General features: G+C 41.8%; 1 protein-coding gene across 11 annotated transcripts in view; it reads left to right on the top strand.

The window, feature by feature from the left end:
• The window catches only part of PTK2 (protein tyrosine kinase 2), a 175,874-nt gene that overhangs the window by 141,974 nt on the left and 7,860 nt on the right, over positions 1-26,040 (top strand). For 9 of the 11 annotated variants that reach the window (XM_072328191.1, XM_072328193.1, XM_072328190.1 and 6 more), the window contains 9 exons: positions 545-660; positions 2,108-2,208; positions 3,757-3,846; positions 5,207-5,411; positions 12,111-12,222; positions 14,646-14,732; positions 15,515-15,652; positions 16,256-16,387; positions 23,664-23,726. In XM_072328191.1, coding sequence (XP_072184292.1) covers positions 545-660; positions 2,108-2,208; positions 3,757-3,846; positions 5,207-5,411; positions 12,111-12,222; positions 14,646-14,732; positions 15,515-15,652; positions 16,256-16,387; positions 23,664-23,726 — 1,044 coding nt within the window. Of the gene's footprint in view, positions 1-544; positions 661-2,107; positions 2,209-3,756; positions 3,847-4,704; positions 4,908-5,206; positions 5,412-10,904; positions 11,450-12,110; positions 12,223-14,645; positions 14,733-15,514; positions 15,653-16,255; positions 16,388-23,663; positions 23,727-26,040 lie in introns of those variants that run through there. The other 2 variants (XM_072328194.1, XM_072328195.1) reach the window with 2 other exon arrangements.

Below are 26,040 nucleotides of genomic sequence, written 5' to 3' on the forward strand. Positions count from 1 at the left end.
CTATTAGATCCTAACTGTCTGTAGCTGGGAATATAGCTTATAAGATTTCTGCATTGATAGCGATTGCGCTCAGAGAAGTGCATATTTGTTAGCAAATGTCAAGTAAGAAAACACATTCTTCTCAAACAGTACAGCTCTTACCTGTATTCTGATTTGCTGTATACTGCTGTCCCATGAACTCATTAAGGAAATAAACACACTTAGTGGAAGAGCTGATAGGACCAGGTGCCTGTAGAACAGCAGTAGCATGAGCATGCACTCAGGACATGCACTCAGAACATGCACTCAGCCTTCAGAAGGAGCCTGAATGCAATGGAAGAAAGTTTTCTTGGTTCAGGTAACATTTTTCCTGCAGAACAAATATCTTGTTTTTTGTGCAAAGTTGTGGTATTTCATGGCCAGATAGTTTTATGTTGTCATGCAGTCTGAAACAAAGGCAGACCTGATGACACTTATGTAAAGTTGACAGTTTGAGATGCAGCTTGTTTGATTCTGTTATCGTTCATCATGACTACTTCCATTTTTTTCTTCTTTATGCAAAAAGCTGAGGTCGTTTTTGCAAGTAAGAAAATTCAGCTTGGACCTGGCCTCCCTGATCCTCTACGCTTACCAGCTTAGCACAGCGCTTGCTTACTTGGAGAGCAAAAGATTTGTACATAGGTAAGACTTTATGTGTGTATTTGTCTGTTATTTTATGTAGCTGGTTGAAACATCAGGGAATAAATGTCCTAGTTTAGCAGATTGCTGGTTGGGTGTATGCTGGGTGCTGGATACACTTGCTTGAATGAAAATGCACGATTAGCATGCATACAGTTTTATATTTTAAGCTTCTGTAGCAGCAATATGTTTGTGTTTTACACCCATCTTTGTGTTAGTACAGCTTTTTTTAGACTGATAGCAAAATAACCCCCTTTTCAAGAGTGACACCTGCTGGCTCACTCCTAGATTGACTTGGAGATGGTGCTTCATTTTAATCAGAGGAGTCAATTCCATCCGAGTTGTTGCATTGTTGTTACAACATCCACAGCAGCTCTGTCATCTTCTAAACACAGAGAGGTACAGCAAGGGGCAGCTGGCTGCTTAAGCAAAGAACAGGAAGAATAAGATCACACAACAAGTATCACACAACTGCTTGCTTAGCTAAAAAGTGAACCTGTTTCTATCTCGGTGTTTTGGATTTTTATCACCTTTGAATTCCTCCCTAGGGAGAGAAGACTGAATTTATTCCTGTCTTGTGTGCAGTTAACAGCTGACAGAATTCAGATTATCATGAAGTATTTGGAATTTGAACGTTCTGTCTGTGTTTAAATATTTAAGTGCAAATGATATGTAGCATATATCGAACATGCATGCATATATATGTGTATGTGCACATTAGATATTTATGTGTACTTATATAAGTGTGTAAGCGTTGTAAATAACAGACCCAGCAGATATTTGAATTTTGGCCAAGTAGCTGCTAATTTTAACTTTTAGCAGTAAAATTTTGGAAGACGACTTGAATTGCATTGTACTGGAATGGGAGGAAGTAGATCACTTCAGCCTGCTGCTCAAGTTTAAGTCTGTCAGCCTGCCAAAATCCAGATTCAACAAACAAATAAGGCTGCTTCTCTCACCTAGGAAGCTGCAGGAAAAGCATATGTGTGTCTTACTGGAAGCGCTGCAGTACCACTAAAACTGGGCTCCTTAAGAAGCTCCTTACAGGACTGAAATGTTAAAGCATTTCCTCACCTTTCCGGTGACAGAAGGCAGATTTTCTTCTTTCCATTAATTTGAACTGTCAAAACCTTTTAGCCTTTAAATATTTAAACAGGTGAAAAACTAAAACATTTTTGCTCTGACACTGACAGTTACACCTCAGGATCACAGCTTTTACTCAGAAGGATGAAATATACTGGTGTATTTCTGCAAGAATCAGTGGGCAAACATGTAATAGTGTAATAGTCCTCCTTTATTCTGTGTTTGTACACCCGCCCTGTGACTGGAAGAGTGATTTGATCCATTCAAAGGAGATGGATATTTCTGGGCTTTAATAATACTTTTCAAATGATATTTTATCAGCATAAGTTTCTAAACAACTATAAATACTGTCTCCTCTATTTGGCAGAGATATTGCTGCTAGAAACGTGCTGGTATCTGCCACTGACTGTGTGAAATTGGGTGACTTTGGCTTATCCCGATACATGGAAGACAGTACTTATTATAAAGGTAAGTTGGCACTCTGGGTCCATCTTACAAGGCACTGCTTTTCCCAGTGCTAAGTTTGTTGTCAAAAGAAATTGACCAGATACTCTTGGTCTAGAAGATATTTTTTTTGCTTTTGTTAAAATGATTTAAAAGTGTTCAAGAATTGAAAAGGAGGCAGTAAATTCCTACAGGTATACATCAAAAAGAAGAATCACAGAGTCTGCTTTAAGTTAAAAAAGTAGAAATACATTTGCAGGTAAAATTCTGTTTGTTTGTTTTTCATGGTTTTCAGAAGATTGTCCATATTTCAGTCCTGTCTGAGGTGACAGTAATGTATTAACCTGAGTATAGAATCATAGAGTCACAAGGCTGGAAAGGACCTACAAGATCATCTAGTCCAACCATCCTCCCGTTACCGTAGCTACAGCAAGCCACTAAACCAATATCTTGTAGCTAATGTAGGTAATGTAATCTCATAGGAGATGAAGAATATTTTTGTCAAGATATTTTTGAGAGGTTGAGGCTTTGGTGACTGTTTGATTTTGTTCTGTTCTTTGGAGTTTTTTTTGTTGTTTGTGGTTTGGGGGTTTTTTTGTAAGGCCAGGCAAGCTACCCTTTTTTCAGTTAACCGTTTAAGAATGCCTGCTGTGTAACTGAGGTTTTCATGTCAGTTTCGGATTTAGTAGCAGTACGTTCTGAATCATAAAACCATTAAGTCTGGAAAAGACCGCTAAGATCACCAGCCATCAACCCATCACCACCATGACCACTAAAGTGTGTCCCTCCGAGTGCCTTCTTCTTGAATACCTCCAGGGATGGTGTACTCCACCACCTCCCTGGGCAGCCTGTTGCAATGCCTTCCCACTCTTTCTGAGATGAAATTGGTCCAGATATCCAGCCTGAACCTTCCCTTCTGCAGCTTGAGTCTCTTGTTTTATCGCTGTTAGCAAGGAGAAGAGGCCAACCCCCACCCTTGGTCGCTTAGACTTGTGCTCCAAATCCCTCACAGTTTCATAGCCCTTCTTTGGACATACTTCAGAGCCTCGATGTCTTTCTTATAGTGATGGGCCCAAAACTGAATGCAATACTTGGGCGCAGCCTCACCAGAACTGAGTACAGTGGGACGATCACCTCCCTGTTCCTGCTGGTTGCACTATTTCTGATACAAGCCAGGATGCCATTGGCCTTCTTGGCCACCTGGGCACACTGCTGGCTCATATTCAGCTGGCTGTCAACTAACACCCTCAGGTCCCTTTCCTCTTTCCAGCCTCTCTGTCCCAAGCCTGTAGTGATGCATGGGTTTGTTGTGACCAAAGTGCAGCACCCAGCACTTGATTTTGTTAAAACCCATACAGTTGATCTCAACCCATCAATCCAGCCTGTCCAGACTTCTCTGTAGGGCCTTCCGCAGACAAATGATCACTTCCTCCCAGCTTGATGTCATCAGCATCTATAAATAAGAAATGACTCATGTACAAAATCTGATTGTTTTTTAGCGAAGATGACTTTGGCCTTTAAACGTTTTCCCCGAGAACAAAAATAACGGCCTGCCTTCTTGTCTTCTTGTAGCTTCCAAAGGAAAGTTACCTATCAAATGGATGGCTCCAGAGTCAATCAACTTCCGACGGTTTACCTCAGCAAGTGATGTGTGGATGTTTGGTAGGTGAATACCAAAGGCTGGGGTTTGTAGCGTCCCATGGAAATGTTGGATGCTTCATTTACATCCCTGTAAGATTAATAATTTCCAGATATTGCTGTATATTTTTACTGTGTTTGTATTTTCTTTTTCTTTTTTTCTTCTTTTTCCTGCTATTTTCTTAAGGTCCAGATCAGCCTACATCTTGTCCCATTTCCATCTCTTTAAATTCCCACTTAATTTATCTTTGATAGCTTTTCATAGCCTGCAGTCCATAGAATTACAAGGTTGGAAAGGACCAATAAGATCATCTAATTCAACCATCCTCCCATCACTGTTACTACCTACTGAGCTACTAAACCGTATCTCATAGCACTCACACAAAATATGACTGGGAGCTGAATGAAAATACAGGTCAATGAAAATATCCCGAAACTTCAATCTTTTTTTCTTAAGTTTGAAAGCTTTTATATGAATTTAATCTCCCGTGCTCTTGCTGGAGCTTACTGACTGCTTGTGTGGACAGACAAAACAAACACAGGCTGTGTGAAGGAACAGAGATGATGAGACATTAAATAAGAGCAACATAGACAAGTATGGGTTCACTCGGCAAATTGAAATACAAGTACTTTCAAGCGAAGGGCATGTGATTTTTATAGTAATATGAAGAAAGCTCTAGCACAGTCCCAGTTAGAAGAATTAAGTCTTTGGAACGTACTGGCTGATAGTAAACCAACAGATCGTTTTTCTCTTTGTGCTTTTGACATAGTTTCAACAGAAGCTGTTTTATTACATGGTTTCAGCACAAAAAAAAATGGGATCAGTGCCAGGGCTGAATCACCCTCAAAGTGAAAATAACATCCTACCAGTCTGAACAAGCCGGTTGGAACTAGTCAGAGAGAAGCAAATACAGCTCGTTTTACGTCATTGTGAGCAACCGTTCTGATTTACAATAGGTAGAACTTAACTAAATGTGAAACCAGGCTGCTGTGAGCCAGCTGCGGGTCATGCTTCCTCACCAGCAGTTCTGGTTGGTAGCGCATATGTGATCTTACCGCACATCTCTCCTTTCTGCTCTCAGCTGGTAAGTAGGGATCAATTCCCTGGCTCTGCTTTTTTATTGAAGAAATCGCCTTGTTTGGCTGTGCAAATCCAGCCAGCTGCTCTGGAAGCAGATACATTTCTAACGTGTGGTATAGCTGAACGTAACAGCTCTGAAAGAAGGCTTTTGTCCTTTATTTTAGTCACCATTCTTATTAAATCTCTGCGCGCTTAAAATGAAGACTCTGTGTGCTGGGGGTGGGGGAAGGGATTGCTTTCCTTTATTTTAACAGGTTTTCTGTGCTCACACAGGCCAAATGAATTGCTTTGTGTGTTTTGTAGGTGTGTGTATGTGGGAGATCCTGATGCATGGGGTAAAGCCCTTCCAGGGAGTGAAAAATAATGACGTTATTGGTCGGATTGAGAATGGTGAACGGCTCCCCATGCCTCCGAACTGCCCTCCCACCCTCTACAGCCTTATGACCAAGTGCTGGGCATACGACCCCAGCAGACGACCCAGGTTTACTGAACTTAAAGCACAACTCAGGTAGGGTTGTTCTTCTGAAAGGTTATTTCCTTGCTCAGAAATACTTGTTTTTGCCTTATCTTCCATTACAGTACTTTCGTAAGTTTTAACATCAGAAAGCCAGGTTGTTGGTACTAGAAGTCATTTTGCAGGAGGTACAGTGCCTTACAGTTTATCTTGCAGTAAGTGTGAGTACATTATTTTGGCACCAGTCTAAATTCACACTCTTATTTTATTCATAATGATTTATTCCAGAGTCCATTTATTCATTTCTCCAGACGTGCTATAGGGGTGATATTTAAACTTTAAAGCATTACCAAGATACTGTACAGACATATCTAATATTTATGACCACTTTTGTGATATTCTAAGTGTTCAGTGTTGATTTTACTGAGACAACATAAGCCTATGTGGGTATTGTACAGCTGTAATTTCACTCTTGAATTTGATGTGATTAATTACCAGGTTCTTAAGTTTTATCTTACATCTTGTTTCACTTGTGTTCGTAATACCTTGCATGCTCTCACTGGGTGTTGGTGTTAGAACAAAATTCAGAAGTTGATAAAATGAGATGCAATTTTAGTGTGATTATGATGTTGTTTCAGAGTGCCTGTATGGATAAGTTTTTCTCCTCTTTCTTAAGATGCTGCACTGTGTGTAACTCTGGGAGCTCATCTGTAGCCAAATAAATTACGTAGCTAGAGAAGGACGTAGCCCTTCTCAGAAGGAACTGACTATGTGGAGTTGACTGGCTGTGTAGAATTGACTGTACAGGAAGGAATGATAGGCCTGGGTAGGGAATACAGGAAAAAGATAGGTCACAACAGTATGGTTTGGGTGCTAGGTGGCAATTCATTTTCTTCTTTTTATTTATTTATTTATTTGTTTGTGTGTTTATTTTGCTCTAGTGAAATAGAAGTGTCTTTAATTTGCAGTCATACTGTACTGATAACTCTTGTCTGACACAGAGGAGAATGAAGCCTTAAAAAATGTAGGTAGGAAGACTGTGTAAACTCAGACAGGGAAGGGAAGAGGAGCACTGTTGGTCACTGCTGAAAATTCAGGCTACTCATAAAGTCATGATTCAGAAAGGGAAGAGGAGGAGAAAAATGAGAGTGGAAAGGTATCACCAGGTACACAGGATAGACGAGAACTCAGGGTGTGTGGTTACGCACTGAGGCAGGTCATCCAGAGACTGTGGGATTTCCATGCTGAGAGGCTTACAGACCTCGACTGAGGAAGTCTTTGAGGAACCTGATCTCACTGTGCACCAAGCCCAACTTTAGAAGAAGATGGGACTAGCCACCTCTGGGAGTCCCTTCCAACTTACTCGGTTCTCTGATTCTAGATGAAAAATGCATCATGCGGAGATTTTTTTTCCCCTCTTTTTGTCATGCTACGAGATTGAGAACCATAGAATCATTAAGGTTGGAAAAGGCCACTAAGATCATCTAGTCCAATCGTCAGCCCATCCCCACCATGCCTGCTAACCATGTCTCTCAGTGCCACATCTGCTCTTTTATTGAGCGCCTACCAGGGATGGTGACTCCACCACCCCCCTGGGCTGCCTACCCCAATGCTTGACCATGTTTTCTGAGAAGAAATATTTCCTGATGTCCAGGCTGAGAAGCTGTTTGAAGTTTAGAGAAGAAGTTTTCTCCTGGACCGACAGCAGAGCTACAATCCAGTTTTTGCTCTCTTCTCTCCAATGCAGAAAATTTTCTGCTTCTCCAGAATGTTGACCTTTACCTCCTAGAAGTTTGGCAGCACAGTTGTCTTTAGGGTTTCTTTGTGCTGCTCAGAGTCAACCTCTCATCAGAAAGGCTGCCAGTTCCCTTTTATGAGGCAATCTCAGGCAACTAGGAGAGATTGTGTTTCAAAACTCAAATTCCCATGAACTTGCAGAAAACTGGACGTTTCCCTGGTGGCTTTTTCTGTGTGGTGTTGCTGCTGCTCCTGCTGGATGTTTTCCAGGGTGGTTGTTTCAAGCTGAGAGCAGACTGATTGTTTGCCTGAAGCCAGCGATGCAACACTGCAGCATTCCTCTCTTTTTAATAACAAAGGCCATGGCTTTGGGAAAAAAAACAAAGACTTCTGCATCTGAAATAGCAGTGATGGGAGCATAAATGTTTCGTATTCTCAGTTTGTTTGATGTGTTTCATAGTAACATCTGCGTTGCACAAACTTTATTTGCAGTTGCTTGTGCCAAGTGAGATGCTGATTACGGTACAATTTGTGATGTTAATGGGGTACTAACAAAGCCTGGCATTTTGCGGTTTGGGGTCTGTCCAGAGTGATTAAGGATGAATTAGTGTGTAGCTATGAATTAGTCTTCAGAGCAAACACAGAAAACAGCTTGTGCGCTTCCAGCTTTAGTTTCTCCTCGCTTCCTGTATCTCCCATTTTCAATTTGGGAAAAAGCAAAGAAAGAAATGAGATGAAGTCAGGAAGCAGAGATGCTGCCCTGCTGTGCTGTCCCTGAGTGGGCCAGAGTGAAAGTCCAGAATATTTTGATCAGGAAGCATCTGTTTCCTTGATGATTATGTGTACAAGATATTTTTAATTTTGCACTACATGGTAAATGATATGATAGGCCAAAAGCATTTAATGAACCCAAATAATGCAACGTTACTTCTACAGCCTTGCCATTCAGAATTACTTATATACGCTTAACTCTACTATAACCATATGCTTGCTATGGCGATATATACCATCTCCTCCGCGTGTAGAATCATTAAGGTTGGATAAGACCACTGAGATCATCTAGTCCAGCCATCAGCCCATCATCACCATGCCTACTAACCCCATCCCTTAGTGCCATATCTGCCCTCCCCTTGAACATCTCTGAGGACAGTAGCATTTATTATTACATTTAGTTTATTCTTTGCCGTGTCCAGTGCGCTACAGGTTTGTATGGCCAAAGTAACACCTGTGTTCACAGCCTTTCTTAGAAGTCAGCTCCCAGGCTCATGCTTGTGAGTCACGGTGCCCTGCCTTTCTCAGGCTGGTGATTCTGTTAAAACTGCTTTTTATATTCGTTGTTAAGCTGAATTTTGAGCTTTTACATTCATGTGATGCCATTGAGTAAATTTTATATCAAGTACCTATTAGTAGTTATTCCTCTCTTCCAAAAGTTGCAACAGCAGTTTTGTCAGTGTTGTGTTAGGATTGTCCATTAGGCCTCTGTTGGTCATTGATAAAGAAGCACAGGTGATGACCCTGGTAGCATCCCTGGGCTGAAGGTCATGTATTAAATACAGATGTAACGATAAAAAGAGTATAAAAAATACAAATCAATTAAAACAATGCCTTTAGTCGTCCCCCTAAAGTTTTGTTTCCATGACTGCAGCGAGATGGTTAACATGTTGGACTTGAGCCTTGTGAGAAGGCATTTGCTGTAGTTCCTGAAATGTTGCTTATAATGAAAAGAAACAAAACTGATAAGAGTGGAGGCAATTTAGGTCCTGATATTTTGTGGCATCTGGCAAAAAAAATAGCACATACTTGATACATATGATGGAGGTTTCAAAGTTTTTCACGAGCCTTTTGGTATGTGACAGCGACCATAAGAAATGATATCCATATGAAAGTGTTTTTAAATTAGGGCTGTGTGGGAAAATGTGCTCACGTACATGCAGCCTTGGATTTCTGAAGGCCAGAAACCACAGAGAGGAAGAAAGAAGCTGCTGGTTCAAGGGTCAGCATTTACTGTAGGTTCCCACACCACCATATGAGAAAACACTGACGTTGCTTTGCCTTTGGAAATTAAGGCTGCCTTTCAGTATTTCAGATACTTCTACAGCGAACTCCTGGTAAATGTTTCCTTTTCAATCTCACTGAAAAAATTCAGTAAAGAGATTCTTGGAAAATGGATGAAGTTTATCAGTTACACAAACTTGTAACAGCTGAGATCTTTCATCAGATTTCTCAGCCCAGCCAAGAAGATGCCCTGGGTCCAGATTTGCTCAGGAAGCCATATGAATAGAAAGGCTTCTTCTCTTCATACTTCCTTTTGCTGCCAAGAATACAAGAAGTTTGGGAAAATATGCCTAGATGTGACTTTCCTGACCTTCTGTGAATTCTAATAAACTGTCCAGAGTACTTAAGCAGCTGCACTGAGGAAGGGTCAAAAATATCTCTTGGCATGGTTCTACTCCATCTATGGATCGGTCGTCCCTCTGTGAAAACAAAGGCGTTTCTGTGAGTCATTTATATTCCTTGTGGGTTTTTTTGGGGGGGGTTGTTCTTTTTTTTTGAGTGATGCTTTACTGAGGCATTTCTATTTTATATTCTCTTCTTGTCAGCAGTAGTCGAGGGCATCCAAGTACAAACTCTGCTGCGACTGATCTACTTCATGTTACTCACTGGGCTGTGAGGAGAGGACCTGTGGTAATACAGGCCAAGGAGTAGCACGGTGGGGTGAATGAGCTGGAAGGCAAAACGCTGAACCTGTGCTAAAACAAGTCAGTGTGGTAGAAAATTGTCATTGCCAGGGATACAATGGAAGCAGATGGTATTCCATTAAGTAGTGTATGCCATAAGTAGAATGTCTTTGATGTGAAGGCAAATTGTGGCCTTCCAGTATTTGAATGGAACATATAAACAGGAGGGGGAATGGCTGTTTAGTGATAGGACAAGTGGAAATAGTTTTAAACTGAGACAGGAGGTTTGGGCTGAATATTAGGAGGAAGTTTTTCACTTGGGGTGGTGAAGCACTGGAGCAGGTTGCCCAAGGAGGTTGTAGATACCCCATCTCTGGAGGCATTCAAGGCCAGGCTGGATGTGGCTCTGGGCAGCCTGGTCTGGTGGTTGGCGACCCTGCACATAGCAGGGGGTTTAAAGCTGGATGGTCATTGTGGTCCTTTTCAACCCAGGCCATTCTATGATTCTGTGAAATAGGCACCAGTGTTTCATTCCTTTTTGTGGAAAATCAGGACTGTGCTGTGACAAACCATTCCCGTGGCCCCAAGTTGTCAATAAGCCATCTCTAAATTTAGGCAGCTGCTTTTAGCTGGCTTTTGTTCCATTCCCATAGCTTGGATTAGAGCAACTGCCGCATCAAGAGCTTTGTTAAAGTGTATATATGTATTTTATATATATATATTTATATATGCACATATGTGCATAGGTGAGTTTTTTGTTTTGTTGCTTCTTTTTTTGGTTGATTTCTGAGGCATATTTGAAAGATCTTAGTCGCGGTTTATGACTGCAGCCACATCTTGTCTGATTTCTCATGGTACGTAGAAATGCACGCTGAATATTTGAAGCATGAACTACCTTAAAGCAGTGGGATTTGGCTCGTTCTTTCTGAGCTCAAGTGAGAAATACTTTTTTCCTTACTCTGAAGGAAGGTGGCAAAGTAGAAAGGTTTTCCTTTTAGTCTCCCCTGTGGGGCTGTAGCTGTTTTCCTGTGGCCGTTCTATCAGGATGACTTCTGCAAATAGCTTGTCTGATTTTGTTTTTGTTCCACATTCTTGTGTTCCTTCAGCAGTGATGGATTGGAATTGCAGCAATACTTAGAGACGCGGGTTAGCTGCAGCGAGACGAGATGACTTTGCTGCTTTTAAAAAGGGGCACGGATTCTTTTGGCAGGGGGAGGAAAAGCAGAGTTCTAGTCTGCAACCAAGCAGGAATTTACTCTTGAAATAAGCAATGAAGTTCCAAGATTAGAATAGATTGCTGCAGTTGATCTCATCCCTTGCATGAGTAATTCTGGGTGGTTATTTAGTAGACTGCACAGATTATAAACTCAGAGCTGAGCTTTGTTTCTCAAAAGGCTGGAGTGATAAAGAAGCTGCAATGGCTGCTTTACGGGATTGTCCTCACTCTGGGGAGATGGATATGTAAATAATCTGCCTTCCCCACATCTCCATGCTGTCCGTGTAGTGTGCAGCTCCAGCGAATTGGCAGCTCCCTCCTCCAAAGCTTCATTCTGAGTATTTTTTAAATGGCAAATATCCAACATTAATAATCCACATAGCAGAGCTGGGAGGAGGCTGCTGTGGGGGCAGCAGGATCACATTGAACTTCAAACAGTCTTTTTAATAGTCAGAACTGTGGTAAGTAGCAAACGAGTTTTACTACTGTCTTGTGCTTTGTTGGAAATGCAGCCTTCTGACCTGAGTGTTTAAATGCTGGATGAATGCTCTCAGATCTTTCTGTTCCGCTGAGTTTCTCTGCTGTATGTGTTCCTGCTTAGGCTGAAATGGAAGGGGAAAGCGTGGTATTTAAAGTGTTTTTGACTGCTTTGTTTAACAGAGAAAAAAATGGGAATGTGTTGAAGCTCTGCTGAGTTTCCATAAGTGTATATTTTCAGCTTGTTTTGATCCTTTAGTGAAATTCAGTAGAATATTTTCTCATGAAAAATAAGTTTTCATGCAAGTAAGTGCTTGATTTATTGTCTCTGAGGATTTCTCTGTCTAATTGCACATCAAAAGAAGCGTTAACATGCAAAGAAATTTTTATACAAGATCAACCACTGCTTTCTAAAGACCTGATAGTGCTTCTGATGTTAAAAGCACAGTGATAAACCTACAGATGTATTCCTTCAGGGTATTACTTCAGGCTTTCAGAAATGTACCCAGTGTACATAAGAGAGCTCTGACTTTCAGTTCTCACTCTGTCGAATAGCATTGATTAGTTTATGATGTGGGAGCCCCGCGGAGGGGTTTGTGAGAGATCAAACAGGAGTTTTTCTGAGATATCATGTGTTTTTCTTAGTACAATACTGGAGGAGGAGAAGCTGCAGCAAGAAGAACGAATGAGAATGGAATCCAGGCGACAAGTCACAGTATCGTGGGACTCAGGAGGATCAGATGAAGCTCCTCCCAAGGTAGTTATCAGAACACAAAGCACGAGTGTTTCTAAAAATAATGATAATACTCCTTTTAATTCCATTTATTTCTTCCAAGCCTTGTCTGAGGGGTTGGTTAAGACAACGGCGTTCTGCCCAATTCCGTCATCATCAGCTAATGCTTGCCTGAAATGACCCGGCTCTCCTTAGTCTGTTATTAGGGCTGATCTCTGCTATAATTTTGCACTGACAGTTTTCTGATTCTTGTTTATTTAACTTGCAGGAGAGTACCATAGTTGCCACAAAAATGTTTCCTGGCGCTTTCTTTCTTCTCTCTTGTAGCACTCCTGTGAAATGTTAGCTGGTGAGATTTCAGACCCTCCTGTAAAGGCTTTTTTGTAACAACAGATCAGAATAGAAAATAATTGTATTTTCTTTCATTTTCCTTACTCTGAACAGAAAAATTGCATTTTTACTTCCGAGGAACTTAAACGTTTTCTATTACTCTTAACTTTGTTCCACTGCATGTCTGTCCTGTGGGATGTCACTGAGGTGCTCTGCAGTCTAAGCTCACCAGTTGCCAAGCACTCTCTTCTCTCAATAACTGCCGTGCTTTTTGTTCTTCGAAGGAGTCCATATTTTAGAGAATTTAATTTTGTGCCCTTACCATTGTGGAGTGGAGTAGTATCCGCATCCTGATCGCTTTGTGATGAGTTCCTGTAGCCCTCTGTGCAAGCTCTGGTGCTCAGAGGGATTGTAGTCAGAGGGAAGAATCCTGGAATCATTAAGACTGCAAAGACCAGTTAAGGTCATCTAGTCCAACCACCAACCCATCCCCACCATGCCCACTAAACCACGTCCCTCAGTGGGGACCCTCATCTACCCGTCTCTTGGCAAGTCATTGTGGGACAACTTTTGCTGCACATATCCCTCAGCATTAATCAAAAGGAAGCATATTTTCGTTCGGTTTCCGTGTCTGTTAGCATGTTGCTCGATGGATTTCCTAATTTAGTTCTCCATTTTGATAGCCCTATGGCAACCAGGAATTGCAGACCCTAGAACTGTTTTTACTTCAGAGTTAAGAATGGCGAACAATCCATCACATTGATCAGGCTTCTGAGATAAACTGCCAGGATCTGATGCAGATATAACCAGAGAATGTACTGAGCTACAGAAGCAGATGAGCTGCATGAATCAGAGCAATATCCTACTTAATAGCAATTCAAATTTATTATTATATCGATATTAAGCTACTTAGTAATGCTTAATTATTACAACGTTGTTTAAGAATGCATTTAGTCTTGAGGCTTTGGGGTTAATTCAAATAAATACTTCCAACTAAAGTGATGAATGAGCAACACTGAATTAGAACTGATCATCATCAGAGCTTTAGGTGCGACATCCAAACTAAAACTTAAATTAATTCACCTAGTGCTGCATGCTTTATTCACTGTTTTAACTCTCTGAGATGCTTTCACTGTATATGCAGTGAAATTGTTGCTTAGGTTTTTTTATACAGTGTTTTTTGTGGGTATGTTTACTAATGACACTGCTACAAGCTGAACTTTACGTACATAAGGTATCTCAGGTATTACTTAAGTTACAATTAAGTTATGATTCTATGATAGAGGTTAACATCAAGTATAAATAGGAGAACACTTCTACTTTGAAGATAAAAGTAACTTGTTCTGAGCAACATTTTCCATCACTGCTTCTTTCAGCAGTGTGAAATTTCTATACTTGCTCTGGCAAAAGGACAACTTGTTCAATGTGTGTAGACAAAAAGGCTTCTCTTTCATTGGGCTTTCCTAATTTCTTCTGATTTTTCTCATGTATTCCTGTGATTACACATCAGCTTTGTTTACGTGCAGAATATTCTGTTTCTCCTGAAAGTGACAAGCACGATGCTCAGGGAAATACTCTGATAGCTTTTCTTTAGCTATCCTTCCTAATAGGAGCAATTTCTCATGGCTGGGTATGGGTTCCAGAGCGCAGCGTGTTCAGAATGTGGCCAGTAGTGCCTTCCGTTTTAAGGCAGTGAATTACATGGGAGTTAACGATCAGAACTGACTTTGGTCCTCAGAATAATGCATGTAAATATTTGTGCTGAACAAAGTTAGATTGGTATTCTGATTGAAGCAAAGCAGTTTGCTTTTGGGAATGGTTACAGAACAACCAATGGCAAAACTTGATGTAATGCAGATTATGAGCTTAGAAACAAAACGATTTCAACCTGAAAGCCTGATGTAAGATTTGTGGAGCATTCTCTTTGGAGTTAAGAACAGCACATAAAAGGCCCTATCGTGCAAGCAATTAAATAGGCCCCAGAAATAGACAGAATGAGTGCTGCTTATTGAAATATCCGGTGATATTTCTGGTGAAATATGTTTCACCAGAGAATCATTTTGTGGGTTTAGTTTCTGGTTTGTAAAGACTCTTCTAAAATTTCTTTGTATTTGCAGCCCAGCAGGCCTGGTTACCCCAGCCCAAGGTCCAGTGAAGGGTTTTATCCAAGTCCTCAGCATATGGTACAGCCAAATCACTATCAGGTATTATATTTTAAACTCTGCATGTATTTAGTCAAATGTGTTGTTTATAACTTAGCTGCAGCTTGTGGGATTGATTCACTTCTTCTGCTGATCAGTTTCATTGACTGCTGCTAAGTGAGTTTTTTGTTCTACATCAGAACAAACCCTGAATTGAGCCTAGTAGGTTTCCTCCAGATGGTAAGTATTTCCATATCTGACCTTTTGTTCAAATTCCTAAAGCTGAAGTGAAGCACATGAGACTTGTTCATATTTACTGAAGGAATGTGGTGCTCCCGTTAGCATTTATCAGATTGTAGAATGTCTGGGGTAAGGACCTTATTTATAGGTTATGATCAGATAATAGCAACATTGAGAGTGAAAAAGGCTACGAAGATTATCCAGTCCAACCACCACCACCGTGCCCACTAATCCATGTCCCTTAGTGCCACATCTACACGTTTCTTAGTGAATCATAGAATGATAGGATTTCTTCTGTAGAAATGGGGTGTCCTGGGTTGGGTTGGAATTTCTGCTGTGTTATGAAATCACTTGCATTTATAGAACAGGTTTGGATGGTGCACTTTACTTGGATTTATTGGTAAGCCTTCCAGAAGTATCAGTAGGGTTGGTTTTGTTTCTCAGAGTACTTTGATCTTTTTCACTACAGAGGCTGAAACATGCTTTCTAATGTTGATGTTTGGTTAGGCATCCTCAGGTAGCATATGAATTAGAGAAAAAGGTTTTGTGTCACATGGGGGAGCTTAAATCCTACTAACGTCACCTTTTTTTTCTTCACCCTAAAGGTATCTGGCTATTCTGGTTCTCATGGGATACCAGCCATGGCAGGCAGCATTTATCCTGGGCAAGCTTCTCTCTTGGATCAAACCGATTCCTGGAACCATCGACCTCAGGAAGTATCAGCGTGGCAGCCAAACATGGAGGTATGGTGAACTGATACAGATACTGTAGCACTCTGCACAGTAAATACACTTTTTTCTTAATTCCTTAGATATATCTGGAGATTACTGCAGGAAAATCAAGTTTGTCTCAGTAGTGTTTTTCTCAAGCTACTCTTGGTTGGTAGACTCATAGAAAGGCCTGGGTTGAAAAGGACTACAAAGATCATCCGGTTTCAACCCCCCTGCTACATGCAGGGTCGCCAACCACTAGACCAGGCTGCCCAGAGCCACATCCAGCCTGGCATTGAATGCCTCCAGGGATGGGGCATCCACAGCCTCTCCTTGGGCAACCTGTTGCAGTGACCGGCAAAGAGCAGAGTTCCAGTGATATGGTCATATGTTCTGCCTTTACTGCTTGCCTGCCATGTAGTTGTTCATGCTCTAATTTAGTTGAGTGTTGTCATCCCAGGTAGTTCAGCATTCCTGTTTATTCTAGAGGGGCAATAGAAGCAGCTTGGTTTAATTATGTTGTGCCTGAATAAAGTGTTGGCAGAAGCATGTGACTGCTTTGCCCGTGTTCAAATCGTTCAAATGTTTACAGACTGCCAGTTTGTGTAAGACTGCATAAACTCGATTGTTTTGTAGGATTCAGGCACTTTGGATGTACGAGGAATGGGGCAGGTTCTACCCACACATCTCATGGAGGAGAGATTAATACGACAACAACAAGAGATGGAAGAAGATCAACGCTGGCTTGAAAAAGAGGAACGATTCCTGGTAATGCTTTGTTTTGTAGTTCCTGTTCATTCATTCATTCAGATTTTTCTTTAAGTGTTCAGCTAATAAGTGTGTCCTGCGCTACAGATACAGAACCACAGGAGCACAGAATAGCTGAGGTTGATGGGGACCTCTGGGTCCATGTGATCCAGTCCCTGCTTAGGTAGGGACACCTACAGCAGGGTGTCCAAGGCCACACATCCAGGAGACTCTTGAAGATCTCCAAGGAGCAGACTCCACAATCTCTCTTTGCCAGTGCTCAGTTCACTACACAGTGTAAAAGTGTTTCTTGATGTTTAGACAAAACCTCTTGGGTTCCATTTTTGTGTGCATTGCCTCTTGTCTTGGCACTGGGCACCACTGAAAAGAGCCAAGCTCACATAGCTGATATTTTTCCTGTGTAGGTTCATGCTGAAGAGCCTATAAGTCCATGAGCCTCACTGGATAGGTGAATGGCAGTGGTGTGGTATGGGTTGTGACATGCATCAGTCACACATACGGTTTCGAGTGTATTTCAAGGAACATTTTGATTTGAAAGCTTTTCTTGTGTGTAGTTTGAAGGCATGTTTGTATCAATGCAAGTGTGGTAAGTTGGTTTTGAGAGCTAAGTTTGAGTAATTGATAGGGTGACGTATTTTTATTTTGGAGACCAACATTTGCTGGTTATGGTTGTCTCACTGCATTTAAAGCCATCTTTTAGGGATGTTGAAGACAGTAAATTGAGCCCCTTGGAAGTAAGAATCTATGCTTTATTCTAGAGGATGTGAATGGGAAGGAACGAAGAGCAGATCTTAAATGTAGACAGTGTTACTGAGACCTCATTCTTTGCCAGTTGAATTACCTTAGTTGCTTAGGGTGTTCATTAGATATGCTCATCTGAACGTCTGATGAGCAACCAAGGGTAGGATAAATCTCTACTAGCAAATGAGAGCTGCTGGTGGATGCCTCCATGCCCATTGTGTGTTCTAGCTAAGATGTGGATTGTGACGGGGATACAATGTCACTTTTGATTAAAAGGCAGTTTTATGCATTTATGTATTGCCCCAATAATGCTCCCTTAATAGAACGCCTCTTGAGAACGAGACCTGGTAACTTCATGTGGTGGCAGTGGGTTGTGCGGGAGCTTCCACCTTCTGCAGAATAGGTGCTAATTATTTATAGCGCTCAGTGTTCTGCTTTGCTTCAGCCCCAGGACCATCAAGATGTTTTAGCATCCCCTGGATTGCTGCTAGATGATGTTTCTTTTGCCCTGTAATAGTGCACTGCTGAGGAGACACCATCACTACTATCACCTCCTATTGAAAGGAAATAGAAAGTGCTCGTGAGCTTGTGAGCTCTACAACTCTGTAACTTTGCCAGAGCTGGTTTTGGTTGTAAACCCAGCGTAGATGTTAAACAGTTGGAAAGGCAAAAAGAGCAAGTTTGAGGGGGAGTAAGCATGGAGTTTAGTGGACAAAATGGGGAATTGGAATTCACTGGAGACTTAAGTTCTTGGTCTTTCCACGCTAATGTTTTCAGTATAGAGGTGTGGGGGTTATAATTTAATGCCTGTTACAGACTTACACACTGTGACAAAAGTTGAACAAGCTGTAGTGATAATCACAGGGTGTATTTGAATCCATAGCACGGTACATCGCCCAGGAAACTTGCTTAAACGTGGCTATTTCGTGAGAAAGGAACATGGTTTTCTAGGTTTTGTGCTCAAGACAGTAGAAGAGTCGTTGTGAGGAAGCAGTCCTGTAGGCCTTGCCCTTCTCCTGAGGAACATCCAGAGATTATACATGAGATACCAAACACGGGAGTCCAACATAGAAGTATAATATATGTTACACATGTTGACGTTTCTTACCCATGGTCTCTAATAAAGAACTGACATTTTTTCTGCCCAGAAAGGGACTTCACTAAAACCTCTCCAAGTCTGAAGGAAGAGAGACAGTTTATTTTATCAGCGAGTGTTCTGTCTCACATGCTTTGAGAGAGCGTTCAGCAGGAAGACTAACCTTTAGGTTTTGATGGCACTGGCTGAAGCGTGGCCCTCCTGTCCCTGCTTTAGGTTTCAGAAGAATATTCTTCCTTTTAGGCGCAGAGAACAATAGAGAGAGAAGAGCCAGATTTAAATGTTTAACTTATGTAACTCTACAGCCCAGCAGTGTTCTTAGTTTAAAGCTGGCTGCTTTCAAAAGCAACTCTATTTACGCAGTCTTCAGACTCCTACAGTTTATCTTACATCTCATTTCTACAATTGAGACTTGGACTCACAGAGACTGCAAATCACTGAATGTGAGATGCTGTGTAATGAGGAGAAAGGTCCTTACTGGGGTTTCTCTTAGCACAATTTTTATCTCCCTGGAGTAACGCTGGCTTGTTTGTGATATAATATCTATCACTTTGTTTTGCAAAGAATAGCTACACCTCGTAACATGTTAGGACAAAGATGAACAGCACTGATTCTGTGTTTGCTAGAAGAGACACCCAAGATGAAGAATGAAATGGCAGTGGCACTGAAATGGAAATGCAGCAGTCTTCAGAGAGGACGAGATCTATGTGATTTGTCTGAAAACAGTCCTTTGAGAACATAGAAATGGTATGCGAAAGGAGATAGAGATGTTGTTTGCAAGCTGCAGCACTGAACAGAATCCAGAATTCAGCAATTCTGCTGCATAAAGGGAAAATAAACAGATCTCTTTTCATAGGAGGCTCATGAGTGAAAATAAATCTGTTGTGTAAGAACTGAAAAGGAGGTTTTAAATTTAAAATTGAACCATATTTATCTGCTGGGAAGTGAGAATTGGGGGGGCGGGGGAATTGTTTCAGAATTAACTCCTGTCCTCTTATATGGAGGGGCCACTGAAATGAGTCAGGTAGCTTCATGGGCAGTGGTTAAAGCTGCGGCCTTTCATGCCGTCTTAGTAAAACTGCTTTGGATATCAGTGCCTCCTGGAAACAGGATGGAAATCTCTGTATTATTGTTGAGGCTGCTGAAGTGAAGACAAAGCGTTGCTGCACTTGTGTTGCTGCACTTCACATTTCATGCAGGTAACCTTAAAAGATGCTGTCTGCATGAGGCAAATATAGGTAGAGAGGTGAGAGTACTGCAGTGTGGTCACATAAAATCAGAGAATCATAAAATGGCTTGGGTTGGAAGGGACCCCAAGCATCATTTATTTTCCAGCCCCCCTGCCACAGGCAGGGCACCAACCTCCAGATCTAGTACTAGACCAGGATGCCCAGGGCCCCCTCCAACCTGGCCTTGAACACCTCCAGGGAGCATCCACAGCCTCTCTGGGCAGCCTGTTCCAGCACCTCACCACTCTCTCTGTGAAGAACTTCCCCCTCAAAGTTAATTTAAACCTTCCCTTCTTGAGCTGAAACCCATTCCCCCTTGTCCTATCACTGTGTACCTTTGGAAACAGTTGATTCCCCTCCTGTTTTTAATTCCCTTTTAAACACTGGAAGGCTGCATTGAGGTCACCCCACAGTCTTCTTTTCTCCAAAAGAAAAGAAAAGCCCAGCTCACTCATTCTGTCTTCATAGGGAGGTGCTCCAGCCCTCTGATCATCTTAGTGGCCCTCCTCTGGACCCTCTCCAACTGCTCTGTCCTATAAGGTATCTTGTGTAAGGTATATCTTGCTGTTACAATTCTCCAGCTGCTGCAACCCACAAGATTTTCACCATCTTTCATATCCTGTAGTGTTTGGTTGGATACCTCATTCATACAAGAAACACACAGAGCTCACATTCTGCACTTTCTCTTGAGTCATTCCGCAATCACAATGAGTATTTCCACTCCAAAAGATAAAACTGACCAAGTTTGATTGAGGTTTTACACTGATGTAGTGCAAAGCTCATAGGAGCCAAATAAGCAACCTCCATCCCCAAATGCAGCGCTCTACAATTGCAGATAGACTCTTCACCGCTGGCACTCACAGTTCACTGGAACTGAAATATTTGGCCTATTACCCCACAGTCTGGCACGCATCCTGCAGTGCTTGTGCTTAATGTACAGCATACGCTATGTGCTAATAGAAGATCAGAACTGAAGCACTGAATTGCTCTGCTAGGGCATGCTGCGTACGTGTTCATCTGCCTGATTTCTCACATGTAGAAGTAATTTAAAAGCAAATCGATGCATTCATTGAGCTAAAGTAATTTTTAAAAGCCCTTTCAGAATGCTTTGATTTTTTTCAGTTTAGGCCAATATCTGGAACTGTCAGAAGCTATCTGAATTCTTTTATATATATATATTTTGCTTCTAGGAGAGTGTATCTTTTAATATGGAATTTGATCCAGGCGGAGAATCATCCCTAAGCACAGCTGGGAAAGCAGAGGTGGTGATGGTGCACTAGAGTCTGCGTAACTGATGGCTGTTAGTTTGCTTATCAGGAGTTGTGGGATGGAAACTGTCCAGGATGATGTCTTCTGTTAAGCAGTACAGTGAAGCTGATGATGTTACTGCAGTAGCTTCTTGCACTGTAGCTATCTCTGAATATTTTGCAGAGCGCTTTTCCTCTTTTGGGATGTATTGATGAACTGCTTCGCCATTTGAATTCAGTTTCTAGCTCGAACCTTTTTGTTGTGGTTGTAGTAATGGTATCTGGCATTGCTCCCCATTATATAGAAAAAAGATGTATGTGCTCAGACCTTTGAGTAACTCTTCAGCAGATGGAGCAGCGTTGTACTCGGAAATGTGTAGCTCTTTTCTGGGATGTTGAGAAGAAATAACTCGCATAGTTTCCTTATCGTGTTGGTTTTGTTTTTCACTGAAATTCCCACATAGCTGCGGTTTAGTATCTGTCCTGTTCTGACACTGAGAACTGCAGCTCAAATATAATTGATGTGAACTGTTGCTAAAATAAGATTTTAATTTTTAGCCTGAGAAATTCCCACCGAGATATTACAGTTTGGCATGTCCTGAGAATGCCAAGACGTGCGTGTTCTTTTATTAGCGAGCGACCAGAAATACTGCAAGTCAAGACTGCGTTCCAGTTTGTGAATGTGTGCATCCTGTCTGAAAAGGGACCCCCGATGCTTCCGAATTGCTCAGGGATATGATTTAGCAGAGGGTTGTTAGAGTTAGGGTACTATGGTTAGGCTGCGGTTGGACTTGATGATCTTCGAGGTCTTTTCCAACCTGAGTAATTCTAGGATTCTGTGATTCTATGATTCAAAGATTTCAGATAGCAGAATTTTATTGGGAAAAACCAAAAAATAAAGAGTCTGTGTACTTGTGGCAATGAACTTACCTGAGGGAGCTCAGTGCTAAGAATTCACCCCCGCATTGCAGTGTAGTGCCACATTAGGGGCTAATATTAAATTCATTAGCCCCGTTCTGACTGTGAAAGGTATATTATTCAATTAAAAATCTATCCACTTAGAAGAGCTGCTATTGAGTTATAACCAGATGGTGCTTAAGATCCCTTCCTACCCAAGCCATTCTATAATGTTTAAAAATACGAGTGTTTGATCTGAGATACCTCCTTTCCTGTAAAATAGTTTAGCAAATGAATAAATTGGAATGCTGTTCATTAATTAATGTTAGAAATACATTTGGGCCTCTTGTTATTCATTGGTCACAGGCTTCTTCCCTGTATACCTGACTGTTGGGGTTTTGATGGACAGAGGGAGAGAAGCATTTGGAGAAGTTGGGAGTGGTAGCACTGCAGATTCTGTCTTTACTCCTACAGTGTGGATGTGCAGATCACAAGTTAATTGCTCAAAGTGCAATCAAGAATGATCCCTAGGGTGAATTAATCTTCAGCTGTTCCCAAAGACTTTGGGCAACTCCTGGCTAGAAATTGTAGTGAGATGAAGACAAACTGTGAACATCAGTGTAATAGAAACTAAGCAAGAATTGCTATTTACTTCAGCTAAAACTTACTCTGAGTGTCACAACTCATTTCAATCCTTTTAGGCAGTGGATCTGACTGTGCCTTGCTCTGTCTACAGAAGACTGAATGAAAATGCACAGAATAAGCCCTTCATACAGACTGCTGGAGCAGTCTGTGAGGTTTTAATGGCATCGATATTTGTGTTATTGACCTGCCTGCCCTGCTGTTTCTTTAGGATCATTTAGCAGGGTATGTGAATTGGAATTACTCTGTAGTGCTTTTAGAAAGAAGGAAAGGGATCTTGAGTAGCTTTCAATGGGAAACAAATACATTTGTCCCCCAAAACTGACCCTGAAAGCACATTTTTGTGGAGCGAGCTTAGTTACAGTCAGTATTTGTCTGCATTTCTCTAAACATCTTGCTCTGTGTGTGTACATACATGTTATATTACATTATATTTATTTATATATACATTATATTTATACCTTGTGCGGTTCCATAGAACAGTACATTAAGTTTGCTTTTCCGTGCTAGAAAAAGCACCCTGATTTTGCACAGCTTGTGTCTTCGGGTCAGCATGAACCTTGGTTTCACATCAGCTCTTCCTTTTTCTTCCTACATAAGAATTGCTGTCCTTGAAGAATAAATACAGTACACCTGGTGTTGGTGGGAGGTGAGAGAAATGGACCAAGAAAAAGTTGGGGTTGGTCTCTGTCTTCTGTTTTAAAACAAGTCCCAGGTTTCTCTGTGTCACTTAAAGCAGATAGAGCACAAATTCATTTATCAGGATAGTTGTGCATCTGGGCATCTGCGTTAGCTTTCTATATCCAATACAGTGTGTGCAGAGCTCTGTCACTGGGCCCCATTTGCGGCCTTCTAGCGGGAGCCAAGTGCGTAGAAGCCTTCTGAGCAGGAAGCAGGAATTAACTCACAGCATTTCTTGTCCTGTGGTTGAAATTTTGCTGCTGGGAGGAGAGCAGTTGTTTAAAAAAAAACAACTTTTGTTGCCTTTGAGAAAACAGAAAATGCGAGTTTTCCAGTGTTGTGTTACGGAAATGGTGCTGGCGATAAACAGCATTTTTCACTTGTGCTGAGAAAGGGTGGCCAAGAAGCAATCTGGGAGTCTGTCGGGAGGCTTTGGGAGCTGTTGTTCCAGAAGCACACCGAATGCAGTGATGCTTGTCAGTGTTCATTTTTCAATAGCCTTGTCTCTTGAGATGTTTTGTGCCTAGGTTGTGTCTGTCTGTAAGCAGAGAACGGGGTGAAATTGTGCCCAGGGAAGCTGTGGGTGCCCCATCCCTGGAGGTGCTGAAGGCCAGGTTGGATGGGGCACTAGGCAACCTGACTTGGTGGGCAACAACCAGCCTACAGCAGGGGCTTGGAGCTCAGTGATCTCTGAGGTCCCCTTCAACCGAAGCCATTCCATGATCCTGTGATTTGTGTTTCAGAAACCCGATGTGCGGCTCTCCAGAGGCAGCATCGAGCGGGAGGACGGAGGTCTCCAGGGCCCAGTAAGTATCTGTGGGATCCTTTCATCTCCTGGCCCCTTTTCCAACATCCTGGTAGAACATGCTGTCTTTTATTACAAGAGATGATTTAAAGTTTTTTTGCTAAATGTTTCCACTGTTATTACTTGGCTCTGCAACTTTCCAAGGAGCTCAGCTTCTGTGGGAACAACAGAACAGTGACAGGCTTTGCTCATGCAGCACTTGGATGGATTTGGGGTTTGTTGGTTGTTGCCCCTTGGAACAATACTGCAGTGTTTCTGCAAATATGTTGCAATTGTTTTTGACTGTGCCTGTGATGTATGGCTGGGCCTTTCATTTGAAAATGCTTTTTGAAACTTCTGTCAACAGGAAGCGGGGTTAAAATAACCTCTGCAGTTGTTTAAATATCTGAAGGGTTCTCTTACAAGGAATGTAAATGTTACTGTTGTGTTACTCAGAACTCTGTTTAGGGTAAACGATCCTCAGTGAAACAAATGGAATAACCCCCACAGCCATTCCTTTATTGTCAGGCAACAGCTGCGGTGCTCATTCTTACTGGCATAACTGCTGCCCGTTTGAATAAAAACATCTCTCCAATTGTTTAATTGCCATTGGAACCTCTGAATCATGCCATTAGAAAAGGGGGGGGGGTCAGGCTGGGGACCATTAAGGGCAGAAACTCAATGCTTCATCCAGTGACGGTCTCCAGGGATCACCTTCAAAGCTTTTCTTGGAAGTTGATGTCTTAAATTGACTCTCCTTGTTCATCTGGGCTGCAATTCTATTTGACTTCAGTATTTCTTCACTACTAAGAGAGTTTATGGACTCTTGCTGCATTTGCAAAGTAGAGTCATGAATCACACATTGCAGCACAGTCTCTGGGAGCTGGTTACTCATGTTTGGAAGCTGCTAAGATTTTTTCCACGAAACTGGAGCAGTTACTGTTAGGTCTTGTTGCATCTGATTATAAGAACGAGTGAAGTATTACTGCATTTTGTGCTACTTGGGAGTGCTGCAAGAAGATCTTGAGGTCATGTCAGAAGTTTGATGTAGGAGGCAGCGAGCTCTCAAGTTTTCTTTGCCTGGGCTTAGACTAAAAACCTGCATCCCGAACTGCTTCTAGGGGGATGTCCCCTATTCCCAGATGAGGTAGGACTCACCCCACTTGAACAAGAAAACTTGTTGACAAAATGCATTGCAGGAGAGACTCTTAATTCAGTTCCAGGATTTGCTTTTGCATTTTTTTAGTTCTTAATGCATTTGAAACGTAACTGTTGAGTTCATTTGCAGTTGGAAGTGCCAATAGAAATCCTGAGTCCTTAGAATATCCTGAGTTGGAAGGGATTTACAAGGATCAAGTCCAACTCATGACTCCACATAGGTAACCGAAGAGGTAAACCTGTGAGTCAATCTCAGTTCCGCATTGAGAGGTTGAGAAATAAGGAGCAGTGTATAACTTTGCTCACATTCTTTCAACATACTTTTAATAATAAAGCTGGAAGTAAACATCATGATTTTTTGTCAGTGGAACTAAGCCTCCTTCCTCTCGCCCCACCTCTTCTCCCCAGGGTTCTCAGGTTTGGAATAGTTAGGTTAGCAGGGTGAGCAAGATTAATGGTGGCAGGACAGAGTGTGAGATGGTGACCAAAGGGTTTCAGAGAGATGTGAGAAGAGCAGAAGATTGTCAGGGCTTGGAGCTTTGAGTATCCTGCTAGTACATCAACTGTCAAACTTGTAAGAATTCCTTAGTGTCTTTCTCCAGATCTCTCCCTGTGCAGTACGTTCTTCTGTGAGCCCACATGCTGGAAGTTTTGCCTCTTGCTACAGTTTTCCATACAGATAGAACTAACTTGACATGGAGTTAGAGTTGGGACTTTCAGTTCACGCAGTTAAAAACTGATAACGTTTTGAGCAGCTGAAAACAGCTTCATAAAGTGTTAAGTAACGCACAGCAGCCTTGTCAAAGCTTCCTGTAGTTCTAAAACAGGAACTAAAAACTTTGAATCAATGCTGAACTATGATTGTGGATATCCTTTGGGTTTGTTATTGAAGAGGTGAGCCAGGGATAGAGAATGTCCTGCTGCTGCCCCAGTTACCTGAGTGTGTTCCTGAAAATAGAGTAAGGTTCAAGAAGTCGTGCTTAGAAGGTCAGAAAGTAAAGCTAATTAGTTAACACTCTCAGACAGTGGCTGTGATAGCGTTCTCCAGAGCTGAAGTCAAGCTGAAACAGATGCTTGTGTTTTCATACCACTAACAGTGAACTCTTAAGTTCTTGGAAGGTCACCTTTAATGGGATGAAGAAGCGGCTTCTTTAGGTGCTGGTGGAAGGGAGTACTCT

Source organism: Excalfactoria chinensis, chromosome 2 (genome assembly GCF_039878825.1).
Source record: "Excalfactoria chinensis isolate bCotChi1 chromosome 2, bCotChi1.hap2, whole genome shotgun sequence".
Taxonomy (NCBI): Eukaryota; Metazoa; Chordata; class Aves; order Galliformes; family Phasianidae; genus Excalfactoria; species Excalfactoria chinensis.